This window comes from Bubalus kerabau, chromosome X (assembly GCF_029407905.1).
Source record: "Bubalus kerabau isolate K-KA32 ecotype Philippines breed swamp buffalo chromosome X, PCC_UOA_SB_1v2, whole genome shotgun sequence".
Lineage (NCBI taxonomy): Eukaryota > Metazoa > Chordata > Mammalia > Artiodactyla > Bovidae > Bubalus > Bubalus kerabau.
Genome location: NC_073647.1, coordinates 121,978,481 through 121,991,925, shown reverse-complemented (window position 1 = coordinate 121,991,925; position 13,445 = coordinate 121,978,481). Strand labels below are relative to the sequence as shown.

At 40.1% G+C, this 13,445-nt stretch overlaps 1 protein-coding gene across 20 annotated transcripts in view; it reads left to right on the top strand.

The window, feature by feature from the left end:
- Positions 1–13,445, top strand: part of SYTL5 (synaptotagmin like 5) — a 291,111-nt gene that overhangs the window by 218,221 nt on the left and 59,445 nt on the right. For 17 of the 20 annotated variants that reach the window (XR_008708618.1, XR_008708619.1, XM_055565062.1 and 14 more), the window contains 5 exons: positions 530–671; positions 6,425–6,557; positions 8,688–8,794; positions 11,310–11,402; positions 12,012–12,077. Coding sequence is in view for 18 of the 20 variants with exons in the window: in XM_055565062.1 (XP_055421037.1) it covers positions 530–671; positions 6,425–6,557; positions 8,688–8,794; positions 11,310–11,402; positions 12,012–12,077 (541 nt within the window). In the remaining 2 variants the exon portion in view is untranslated. The remainder of the gene's footprint in view (positions 1–529; positions 672–6,424; positions 6,558–8,687; positions 8,795–11,309; positions 11,403–12,011; positions 12,078–13,445) is intronic. The other 3 variants (XM_055565070.1, XM_055565073.1, XM_055565072.1) reach the window with 3 other exon arrangements.

The following is a 13,445-nucleotide window of genomic DNA, read 5'->3' as shown; positions in this document are numbered from 1 at the left end:
CCCAAGGCCCACGTATCTTTTAAGCAGCCAAAGAAGACATTATGTGGGCAACTTCTACACAGTCTGGGAAAGACTGTAAGTCACCAGGAATTGAGTAGAGCAGAGGTTGGCAAGGCCTGTGATGGACAGAGAAGGCACAGTCAGGGAGGCTGGACTTCATCTGGCCCTTGAAGGATGGGAGGATTTGGATAAACTGAGAATGACAAATAAGGATTATCAAGTGGGGAGAATGTGAGCAAAAACCTTAGAAGTGGAAGCAGGAGCACGAGCAAGCATGGTGAGTTGAAAAAATAGTTGGCAACCTGGGCTGGCTAGAAGAGTACTGCTGAGCAGTGGGGAAAATAGTTGGAGAGGTAAGTTCAATTACGAAGACGCTAGAGTCAGACAAATGGCGCTGAACCTCATGAGCCCCTGAAGGTGTATCAGGTGGTCCACGTGTTGCCATTGTTTTCTGGGGAGTTTTCCCTGACTACGTCTTTGGTCACTGCTCCACTTCCATTTTAAAGTCAGAATGTTTTTTCTCATTCAGGGGAAGCACTGGCTCATCAGATTTCAACGAGCCAGAAGCTGGTCCTGGAACTCCAAAGAATGTCCGGAGCAATGGCATGACCCCAGGCACTCCGAGGTCACCGGCCCCCAGCACCCGCAGTGTGACCTCAGTCAGCAGTCGAGTAAGTTCACAGGTGTGAAGGAACAGCTCCATCTGGGACTCAGCCTCACCACCGAGGCATGGCTAGCCTTCAGCTCTCTGAATCTGAGAGCCTGTTGTTGATCTTGTTTAACAGTAATAGATGCTTCTTGCTCAGAACTGAACCTCCTACATCCATAGCTCATGGCAGGAGGCCTCAAGTGTGAAGAAGGAAAGGGCAGTTTCAGAGGTGGAATTTGTTTGATGGGGGTTTCAATGGCTACATGGTTTCAGTAAAATATAAATCATGTTTAGCACTCTGTGATTTTCATCATCCATTTTATTTGTTAAGAACTTGACTGTTATCAAATATTGCCAACAGATTTAAATTAGGAAAGGTAGACTCTTAAAATATTTTTATCATTTTCTTTTCAATATATGTGATAGAGTCTGCATTTAAATTGCATTGTGTGTGTTGTGTGTGTAAGCTGTTTTTTTTTGAGTGAATGAACATCTACTAGATTGTTTGATTAAGCAGGAAACTCCATATAGATAGCTCACATATTATGTCTTTACATACAAACTACAATTCTTTGATTCAGCCAATATTTAATGAGGACCTTCTCTATGCCAAGCCCTGGTCAAACAAAGACTTGAAAGAAGTGAAAGAATTAAGCTTGCGAGCATCTCTTGCAAGGTTGTCATCCATGCTGGGAGAGCACTAATGTTCAGCAAATACATTATGGGAAGGCTGTTGGAATCACTTTATATTGCAATCACTTAAATCAAGGACCACCATCTGCATAGTCAGTGCCCTTGCTTCACCAGAGTCTGAAAGATCTTTAGTGCCCCTGGAGGAGCAGCCAGTGCAAAGACCCTAAGGTGGGAGCATATGTGGTGTGTTCAAGGAAGAACAGGGAGCCCTGTATGGCCGTTATGAGTGAACAAAGGAGGGATACGAGAAAATGAGTTCAGAGGGGAAGTAGGGCCAGATGGGCCGTGTGGACTCTGTGTGCACTTTGGCATTTACTCTGGAGAAGATGGTGGCAGTTGGAGAATTTTCAGCAGACTAATGACATGATCTGGCTTCTGTTTATGCTGGAACTGAGGGCTGTGCTGAGAAGAGCCTGTTGGGAACAAGAGTGGAAGCCAGAAGGCCTGTTAGGAAGGAGGCCATTGTATTACTGCAGGAGGTATTAGTGGGCTTTGGAACACAAAGATAGATGTGGAGATTGTGAACGACAAGATTCTACAGATATTTTTAATGAAGAGTCCAAAGGCATTCAGACGATTAAAGAATAATATAATAAGTGTATTTAAACAGTTTTAGTCTAAATTAAACTTGTTGATAAGATAAAAGGCCTATTTAAAATTTTATCAGTATTTATACTTAGCTCCACAAACAGTATTGTTCAGTAGCCAGAAAAGTGCATGCACAGTTGGTGACTGTACTCACTTCTCTGGCAGCCTGAAAAGGGGTGGCATTCAAAATATTTAGAAACTGGTATGTCAGGGGCACTGAGCCATCAGAACAGACCCTGGTGCAAGATTAGGCAGCATCCTGAGGGCCCTCCCAGGCCATGCAGTGACCTGGATTGTGGGGAAAACTAGGGTTGTGGAGGACAGGAGCACAGGAAGAAGGGGTGGACTGGGAGTTGCCCTGCTCACCAACTGATCCAGAAGTATTAAAAAAAAAAATGTTAACAGCTGGTACAGCTCTGCTAGTGGGAAGCAACAAACTGTCAGTCCAATAATTAGTAAGTTACTCAAGTTTTTTCTCAAAACAAGGCTTGTCTTCCTAAGTACCATCACTGGAGGTGGGGGGTAAGGAGGGAGCTCCCTTCTCATGTGCTAATCCCCTCATATCTACAGCCTTTAGATGAATATTTCTTTTTTTTTTTAAGAACTTTAAACCATTAAATTGCAATTGATGTACAATGTTGTTACTTTCTGCTGTATAGCAGTGATTCAATTATACACATATATGCATTCTTTTTTTACATTCTTTTCCATTATGCTTTATCATAAGAGACTGACTTGTTGTTTATCCATTCCACATATATTGGCTTACATCTGCTAACCCCAGTCTGCAACTCCATCCCTCCCCCCAAACCCTCTCTCTTGGCAACCACAAGTATGTTCTCTGTGTGTACGATTCTGTTTTCTGTTTTGTAGACAGGTTCATTTGTCATATTTTAGATAAGATTTGTCGTTCTGACTTACTCACTGTGATAATCTCTCAGTGCATCCAAGTTGCTACAAATATATGAATACTTCTTTATTAAACAACACCTGCTCTGTGCTTAGTGGCTCAGTCATGTCTGACTGTTTGCGACCCCATGGACTGAAGCCCGCCAGGCTCCTCTGTCCATGGGGATTCTCCAGACAAGAACACTGAGGAGGGTTGCCATGCCCTTCTCCATGGGATCTTTCCAACCCAGGGATCGAACCCGGGTCTCCCACATTGCAGGCAGATTCTTTACTATCTGAGCCCTAGATATTCCCCAACAAAAATGTCCTATGATTGAGTGAGTAGACATATGTATTGATATATATATAGGCTCAGATGATAATGAATCTGCCTGCAATGCAGGAGACCCGGGTTCCATGTTCCCTGATTTGGGAAGATCCCCTGGAGAAGGGCATGGCAACCCACTCCAGTATTCTTGCTTGGGAAATCCCATCAACAGAGGAGCCTGGTGGGCTACAATCCATGGGGTCACATAGTTGAACACGACTGAGCGATTAACACACACATATGGTACTTGTGCTAATCTCATGCCTACATTCTAACTGATGTAGCTAGTCTTTTCTAAAAGAAAAAGAGGCACAAAGAGAAATACTTTCTGTCAGATAAACTTAGTGCAGCACAGTACTTTATGAAGCATATTTGCTCTTTCATGATGAATAGAAGACCCATATAGTTACATGATGATCAACTTAACAATTTCTCAATTTCTCCCACTTCTCAGAGTCTCTTTGTTTCAGTGTTCTTGTCTGCTTTAGCATGTGAGAAGTACCTTTTTAAAATGGAAATTTCTTAAAACATGAAAGTCTCTAACCTGTGCTCTGCTGTGATATAACTAATTTTGGGCCTCACATCCTGAATCTCCAGGGTATGTGTTACATACTGTGCAATATTAATTGGCCTATTAGTGCTCAATATTAATGTTATTCCCAGGGGGCCAGTTGGAAAATTTACTGTCACTGTTAATTGCTGCTAAGGAAGTTGGTCTTGCTTCATTGGAGGAATCCATGTGTGACCACCTTTTTGAATGGGTGGCAATTAGAAAAGTTAGGACTTATATTCCTCCTGCTACAGGTAGTTGCTGCTGCTGCTAAGTCGCTTCAGTTGTGTCCGACTCTGTGCGACCCCATAGACGGCAGCACACCAGGCTCCCCCGTCCCTGGGATTCTCCAGGCAAGAACACTGGAGTGGGTTGCCATTTCCTTCTCCAATGCTTGAAAGTGGAAAGTGAAAGTGAAGTTGCTCAGTCGTGTCCGACGCTCAAAGACCAAATCCAGTCTATATTGGAGTTGCATTGATTTGCATTTCTATCTTTCTGGAATGAGTTCATTAACATTGCCTCAGTGTCTAAGTTATGGGGTAAATGATGTAGGGTACCAAGAAGGGGATTCCTTTCTCTAGGATGTTTAAAGACAGTTTTTGGAAGGGGCAACTAAAGAGTCTCTTTTAGGTTCAATCATATCACATCATGGTGTCATTTGCATGTACACTTAACCTTAGTCCAGTTGTCAGAAGTGCAAAATTAGTTTAATACTTAAGTGAACTTGGAACAATGCAATTGTCAAGCCCCTGTGGGCACAGGCAAAGTTGGGACAGAATTTTCCTTTATAATGAAATTAAGTGTCACTGTTGGTGGGAATGTAAGTTGGTGCAGTCCCCGGAAAATAGAGGTTCCTCAGAAAACTGAAAATCGAATTACTATATGATCCAGCAATCCCACTCCTGGGAATATACCCAGATAAAACTATAAATGAAAAAAATACATGCACCCCTATGTTCATAGCAGCACTGTTCACAATAGGCAAAACCTGAAAACAACCTATATGTCCATGAACAGATAAATGAATAAAGAAGATGTGATATGTATATAGAGTGGAATATTCAGTTCAGTTCAGTCACTGAGTCGTGTCTGACTCTTTGCGACCCCATGAATTGCAGCACACCAGGCCTCCCTGTCTATCCCCATCTCCCAGAGTTCACTCAAACTCATGTCCATTGAGTCAGTGATGCCATCCAGCCATCTCATCCTCTGTCGTCCCCTTCTCCTCCCGCCTTCAATCTTTCCCAGCATCAGGGGCTTTTCAAATGAGTCAGTTCTTCTCATCAGCCAAAGTATTGGAGTTTCAAATTCAACATCAGTCCTTCCAATGAACACCCAGGGCTGATCTCCTTTAGGATGGACTGGTTGGATCTCGTTGCAGTCCTAGGGACTCTCAAGAGTCTTCTCCAACACCACAGTTGAAAAGCATCAATACTTCGGTGCTCAGCTTCACTCAGCCATAAAAAGAACAAAATAATGCCATTCATCATACTATGTGATGTTAGATTAATACCATGTGATTTCACTTATATGTGGAATCTAAAACATGGCACAAATGAACTTATTTGCAAAACAGAAACACACTTGCAGAGAATAGACCTGTGATTGTCACAGGGGAGGGACTAGAAATTTGGGATTGGTTGATGCAAGCTATTACATTTAGAATGGGTAAACAAGAAGATCCTACTATATAGCACAGATAACTATATTCACTATCCTGTGATAAACCATAATAGAAAAGAATATAAATAAGAATGTATATATTGTGTAACTGAGTCACTTTGCTATACAGCAGAGATTTTCAGAACATTGTAAGCCAACTATACTTCAATAAAAGAATTTAAAAAAGAGAAAACATAAAGTGTTAGACTGAATACCATTACATGAACAAGCATCTATAAGCAAGTAGATACCCAATTAAAACAAACAAAAAAAAAAACCTATTCCTATAAGCAGGTAGGTCTCCATTCTTTATCCTTTTATGAACATTATTGCAATGATGTAGGAGGACTTCCTGGGTGGTCCAGTGGTTAAGAATACGCCTTCCATTGAAGAGAATGAGGGTTTGATCCCTGGTCTAGGAACTAACATTCTGCATGCAGTGTGGCAACTAAGCCCACATGCTGCAACTAGAGAGCTCGAGTGCCATAATGAAGATCCTGTGTTGCCACCATTAAGACCCCACACAGCCAGATAAATAAATTTAATAAAATATTGAAAAAACTTAAATAACGATGTAAGCAACCATATTCTGATCATCCAGCCTATGTGATGGGGAAGGTGGCATGCTTTTCTGTTAAGTGAGGGGTGGTGAAAGTAAGGCATGGTTGAGGAGAGAGGGTGTGGAGAATGAGGACAAATGTGGAAGTGAGAGTTCTAACCCTGAGTACTACTCTGTGGGTGTAAAGCTTGCCATATTCTTACACATAGTTCATGTAAGTTTGGAGGTTCTTACACCATCTTTACTGATAACCTTATAACATTCACTAATTTTGTGAACAAATAATTATTTCAGACACCTTTTGTGCTAGTTAACAAAACTCTTGGTAGATATTTTTGAGAGTATTGATAGTAAGTTGTAGACTTATGGACTCCTGTTGAGGGTTCTCTAGGTGTCAACTGGCTCCTCTTGAAGAGTAAGATAGATATGGTTATACTGGTAGACGGAAGTATTTGGAAGTCAATTACAGTCAATATTATATGTATATTTCCATTTCTACTTTGTGAGAAGGAACGTGGTTTTGAAAATTCCACCGATTTGGCTGCCATTGAAAGCACCTCTGAGGACCTCACAAAGACTCATCGCCGAAAACCCTCCAGCACACCATCCATAGCAGTGTCCCGGGCCTCCCTCTCCTCAGGTGAGTATTTCCAACCTGACTGCTCTGTTGTGAAAATGACAAAATCAGGTGAAACTGACTGCCTTGTGGGGCCTTAAATGTTTGTTTCATGCCTTTGAAAATAATCATCCACTCTTTGACCCATGGTGTTCGGTCCACTCCGTAAGAACTGTTGAAACGTGGACCCATGTGATGCCTTGAGCCCCTTGCAAAATCTGTGAATTTTGAATTTGATAAGAGTATATAGTCATGGGGCTTCCCAGATAGTGCAGTGGTGAAGAATCTGCTTGCCAAGGCAGGAGATGCGGGTTTGATCCCTAGAGGAGGAAATGGCAATCCACTCCAGTACTCTTGCCTGGGAAATCCCCTGGACAGAGGAGCCTGGTGGACTACAGTCCATAGGGTCTTAAAGAGCCAGACATGACTGAGTGACAGAGCCGAGAAGTCAGTAGAGGAGTTCAGGAAATATGATTGGCTCATTTAATACAAAAGATAAAGACACTTGCCCAGAATTCAAGGAAATGGTAATTCCATTGACGCATCCATCAGAAGTGCCCTGTATCTAGACAGATGACTCACTATTCCATGGTTTAAATAAGGCCTTCTTTGCAAGCAGTATTAAAGGATTATTAATAACCCCTTTCATTTGTATGATCCCTTCAAACATATTGTTTCACTTTAGCATCACAACAACCCCTGTGAAACAAATATTATTTTATGGTATAATTTTATTACCTTTGAATAAGGAAACTCTTCAGAGACATATGTTACAATGAGGAACTTTATGCCCCATGTCTAGATTTGAAATCATGACAAGATTCCCAGAAGGAAGAAATCACCAGATATCTAATGCTAACATAAAGCCTAAGGCTGGATTCTCTGTGCTGAGTTGGGGGTGTCTCTCCAAGACAAGTTGCTCCCAAAGAGTTGGCTAAATGTGCATGGCTATTATTGCATTTCGTTTAGGACTAGAAAATTGGTTCTCTAGTTCAATGAATAATTTTAAACTAGCCTAGAAGCCAACCTCATGGAGTGTATTTCTACTACTTGTGTTCATACTTAGTTGTTCCGTTGTGTCCAACTATTTGCAACCTCATGGGCTCTAGCTGGCCAGGCTCCTCTGTCCATGGGATTTCCCAAGCAAGAATATTGGAGTGGGTTACCATTTCCTCCTCCAGAGGATCTTCTCGACCCAGGGATTGAACCCATGTCTCCTGTGTCTCCTGCATTGGCAGGCGGCTTCTTTACTGCTGAGCCATTTTAGAAGCCCCTTCATTTCTCCTCTTAATAATACTCAGTAGCTCCTGTGGATTGAGTACATACTCTGTGTCTGGTGCTATGCTAAGCAGTTCTGTGCTGTTTCATTTATCATTTCACTCTTAATCAGTTGCTCTCTTCAGTCTTTCTCATTTATAAGCAAGTATTCTCTCTCAGCAGGGTTTCAACATAGAAGTCTTTTATGGAAATAAACTGTTGATAAGCTATCCACAGCATTACTGAGTTTTGCATTTTTCTTTATATGTTTAAAAGCAAGAAATTCTGCTGATAAAAGAATGTTCTGGTGTGCAAAGAAATAGAAGTTCCTTTCAATTTCCCTATAGCTACTCCACTTTTGTGTGAAAAGAACTTGCATCATTTCATTGCATTTTATGTCAAATATAAAAACACAATGTATGTGTGCATGCTCAGTCATGTCTGACTCTCTGCGATCCCATGGGCTGTAGCCCACCAGGCTCCTCTCCATGGAGTAGACAATAGATTCTCTAATAAATAAGAAATACTTAATGTTTTATTTTTTTCTAAGCTTAATGGCCCATTCTTTGAGAGTTTGCCAAGGTTTTTGAGCACAACAAAAATCTTAAATAGCTTACAAATTGATCATGTTATAGTAGTAGAACATTTGCCTTCCTATGCTCAAAGAAGAAATGTACAGATCAGTGTTGGTAAGTCAGTCCAGGAAAATTTCAAAATACTGTTAATAAATGGTAGCATGTTAGCATAAACAGTATGAAGTTTCTGACTATTGTTTTCATGACACTATCTATGCCCTATCCCTAGAAAGAATTGGAATAACAATGAAACATTTGCAATGAGAAGTGAACCCTTCTAACAAAACAAGATGATCCCCTTCTTCCACTTTCCTTCCTACAGACCGGAGTCGATCTGAGTTAGATTTGAGTGGGTCATTTACAGAAGACTTAGAGGATACTATAAGCATAAGGAGCAAATCTGTCCCTGGGGCTTTGGACAAAGACATGGTAAGTTGGATATGGAAGAGTGTCTAATGGTCATGAAGAAAGGGCACAGGCTTATTCCAAACCTGTCCACTTTCGGGGAGGATGAGTTGAGAGTGAAGTCAGGATATACAATCATTTCTTCCTATTAGTCTTCACAACTAACATATAAAAACAAATATGATTTAGAAAAGGTAACAGGTGATCAGGTTAATGAGTGACAAGTATCTCTAAGAAAACACCTGTTGGGGATTTCAGTTCTTCATTAAAAAGCATGTCACTTAATCTAAACCCAGAAAACGTAAGGAATCCTAACATTTCCTAAATCCAACATTACTAGACTTATCTGACTATATGTTTTATACGAACATTTCTACATCTCACGTTATGCCCCTAAACTATCTTCTCAATTGAGATTAACTTATGTGAAATTTAATGTTTAAGGTAAAGTCATTCATGAAATTAGAATGTTGAATTAAATTATTGTGAAGGTTCTAATATTCTGAAATTCTTATTTCTACAACAGCTATAATCCAATTTGAACTGCTTGGATGAAAGATAAGACAAATGTTAAATGACATTATTACAATTTTTCTGACACAAACCAGGAAACTTAGTTCTAACACTCAATGTTATTTACTATAGTAATAAAAAACTACAAAGTATTTTTAAATCCACCTCAAAAGGGCAGCAGTAGCGGTGGGCAATGAGAGCAAATGGTTTCAAAGCTTACTTGGTATTCAGCCTTTAAAGAACAGATAATTCCAATGTTACTAAACTATTACTGATCATAGAAAATCTTCTGAAAATGTTCAAATTCAAAACTCTGAAAATCTTCAAATTCATGATATGAAGCCATTTTATATAACCTGAATACTCAAGCTTGATTTTTAAAATAGTTTAAAAAAAGAAAACTACAAGGTAAATTAATTTATAAATATATACAGAAAACTTGAATATATACACAAACCTAGCAGTGAATCAAAAATATTGCAATAAGCAAGTTTTATTCTAGGTTTGAATAGAAGAATTCATCTCTGTAAGAATATCTTTTACATGATTAATATTTCACTATATTAAAGTGAAAGTGAAGTTGCTCAGTCGTGTCCAACTCTCTGCAACCCCATGGACTAGCCTATCAGGCTCCTCCATCCATGGGATTTTCCAGGCAAGACTGCTGGAGTGGATTGCCATTTCCTTCTCCAAGGGATCTTCCCGACCCAAGGATCGAACCCGGGTCTCCTGCATTGCAGGCAGATGCTTTACCATCTGAGCCACCAGGGAAGCCCCTTCACTATATTAAAGGAGAAAATAAAAACTACATCAATAGATGCAGAAAACTTTTTAAAAAGAGAATGTAATTCGAACAGGATGCATAATACTAGCTTCACCCAGGGTAAGAAGGAGGACCAGGGAAGAGAGGAGAAACCAAAAAGAAAGGTGCCCTTAATAAAAAAAGAGAAAATAGTATGCATGATATAATCCATTTATCTGTTTGTATATGTACCCTGTTCATCCATCAAAGATTATTGAAATTTAATTATTAATATGTGAGTGGAGATACAAGTTTTTTTTTAATCTATATTACTTGAAATTTTTACTATAAAAATATATTATTTAAATAACCAGGGGATAAAAAGTGGGGAAAGAAAAGTAGAATCTGGAATTTTGGATAAGAAACCAATATGTAAAATAGTTTATTCTATTGGATAGATTTTCAAGATACATTTCCATGTCTTAACAGTATAGACATACACAGGCATGCATTAATGTGCATACACACATGCACACACACAAATGCACCTCAACTTTTTAAATTAAAAAATAAGTACTGTACTCAAAGTAAATCACTTTAGTGAGCAGGGAAGGAGGAATTGAACGCCCAGGTCTGTGTGATTCCACATTTCATGTTCTTTCCATAAAGCAAGCATCGCTAGGAAGGGGACCTCAATCTTCAGATGGCTGTAATTCAGGTCGAATGGAGAGCAAAAGAGCAAAACCTAGGAATGGAGTTTTTTCTAGTTATTTGTATGTGATATTTCAAGTATTTAAGAAAAGTGTTCTCAAATGTCATATATTAATGCACATATTTGAAATTTAGAAGGATGGTACTGACAAATCTGTTCACAGAGCCACAGTGGAGACACAGACATAGATAATAGGCTTATGGACAGGGTTGGGGAGAAGAGGGAGAGGGTGAGATGAATGGAGACAGTAGCATGGATACATATACACTAACACAGGTAAAATAGATGGCCAATGAGATTTGCTGTATAACTCAGGGAACTCAAAGTAGGGCTCTGTAATAACCTAGAGGAGTGGGAATAGGCGGGAGGTGGGAGGGAGATTCAAGAGGGAGGGGACATACGTACACCTATGGTTAATTCATTTTGATGTATGACAGAAATAAAACCAATGTCATAAAGCAATCATAAGTCAATTATAAATAAATATTTTAAAAAGTGGTTTTTTGTAAGTGAAAAGACTTTCTAGGAAAGACACCAAGCCACTGATTTTATTCCCCTCCATCCTTCCTTAGGATTCCTTAGAAGAGCTGGAAGATGGCATTGATGACTTAGTGTCCTCCCGGTTTTCTTCAAATACCCAAAGTCTAGCGAGTGGCCTGTCAACAGTAAGCAGTTCTTGAGCATGCACTGGAATATTCTTTCTCTTGTTGGTTTTCTTTTCATTTCCAAAGAAGAGAATCAAGTTCTTGGAAAACACAGGATCATGAATTAAAAGTTATTATAATCTCCTGCTTGCCTTTTGTCCACAGAGTACCTTTTATTCAAATTTTCGGGGGCTTTTCCTAAGGCTCCTGATTCCTACTTTTAAAAAAACCTCTCCCTACCACGTTTTAAAACCTCATCACTCCCTACTTCAGGCTCTCATCAGCTGAACCCTCTGAATTATCTGTTCTCAGTTGGTCAATTTCCCTGCTGCCATTCTCTCAGTTCCTCAGATGTCCTCCTTGCTACCACCAGTCACTTTCCTCACTTTCCTTAAACACATAGCCAAGTAACTTTCTTTCCTATTCGTACATCAAGTCCATAACTTCCCACTCCTACAGAATAATATCCCATCTTACTTTGGTGTTTGAACCCTTCTTTGAGAGGGCTTTAGGTGCTCCTGTGTCTTTTTATCTATCTGCATGCCTCCAGGTCTTTTCTTGGTGTCTTTTATTTCCATCTGTAGCTCTAATACGCTTTTCTCTTTTGACCTTTGGGCAACTTCCTTAAAGAATTCTCAAGCAGGCTCTGACAGGAAATGGACCTACCTAAGTGTGCCTGATGCTGACTCAGACACTGTGAGTGTTCAACCTTTCCTTTTTCTTTTTTTCAATCGTACTTCATGGATTTCATGGTACAGGAAATCTCATTAGCTAGGCAATTCTTCCAGTCTTTCTGACTCATGTATCATTAACCAGCAATCCTCTTTTAAAAGGTAATAATATAATCAGAATCCAAGTATTTCAAAGAAAACACATTTTTAAAACATTAGAATCTGTGGACTAGAGAAAAGATACATGGTCCAGAATGGTTTACCATGAACAAGGCACCTTTTCATGGGATTCTCCAGGCAAGGATACTGGAGTGGGTAGTCATTCCCTTCTCCAGGGTATCTTCCCAACCGAGGGATCCAACCTGGGTCTCCTGCATTGCAGGCAGATTCTTTACCATCTGAGCCACCAGGGAAGCCCCTTAGAATAAACATCTCTGTTTAATTCACAGCATTGGCTTGGTTAAAAGCATAGAGTTTGGTTAGCAGTAAAATTCTTGTAACTTCTTCAGTTTCTTCCAAGCTTCTGCAGTAGTGGGTTCTTAAACTGAATTTTCTATGTACCGATCTCATGCTTTAACAGAGGACCCTCTTTGAAGGAGTGGCTACAGAAGGATGTGGTATAGATATAAGTCAGTGACCCAAGGGGTCAGTGAGATATGGTGTGGAGGTCCTCAGACTAAAAATTGGAAATCTTTTGCTTTGTTGTCAACAACAAAAAAATAATCAGTCAATCTAAGAAAGAAACGGGAAATTCTATTGGCGCTGTATTGAAGATTATAACCTGGGAACAGCATCTCAGAAAGCTCCGAGAACTGTTCTGCCCATAGAAGTCAAGCAAGGAGGCCAAAGGGCAGGTGAACTTTTTCACGTTCAAATTTTTCTTGGGGAGTTCTCTGGTGGTCCAGTGGTTAGGACTCTGCGCTTTCATTGCTGAGGGCCCAGGTTGGTCAGGGAATTAAGATCATGCAAGCCATGTGGTTCAATAAAAACAAAAAAGAATGTTTAAATTTTTCAAGCTCTGCCATAAAATATGAACTTTATTTCACAATGTTTTGGCACTACCAATAATTTCTGTGAGCCAGACTTGATTCCTATGTGACATGAGGGGTTTGGGGCTTATTCTTAAAGCCCTTGAAACTCAAAGTATGGTCTGTTGACCAGCAATATTGAGTGACCTGGGACAGAGACTATAAAAGGCTGTCAGTTTACAGAACCCCTAGTGTCTCAGTGGTAATTTCATAGCGCTGCTAGGCCAAGTGAAAGTGAAGTCGCTCAGTCATATCTGACTCTCTGTGACCCCATGGATTATAGCCTACCAGGCTCCTCAGTCCATGGAATTTTCCAGGCAAGAGTACTGGGGTGGGTTGCCACTTCCTTCTCCAGGGGATCTTCC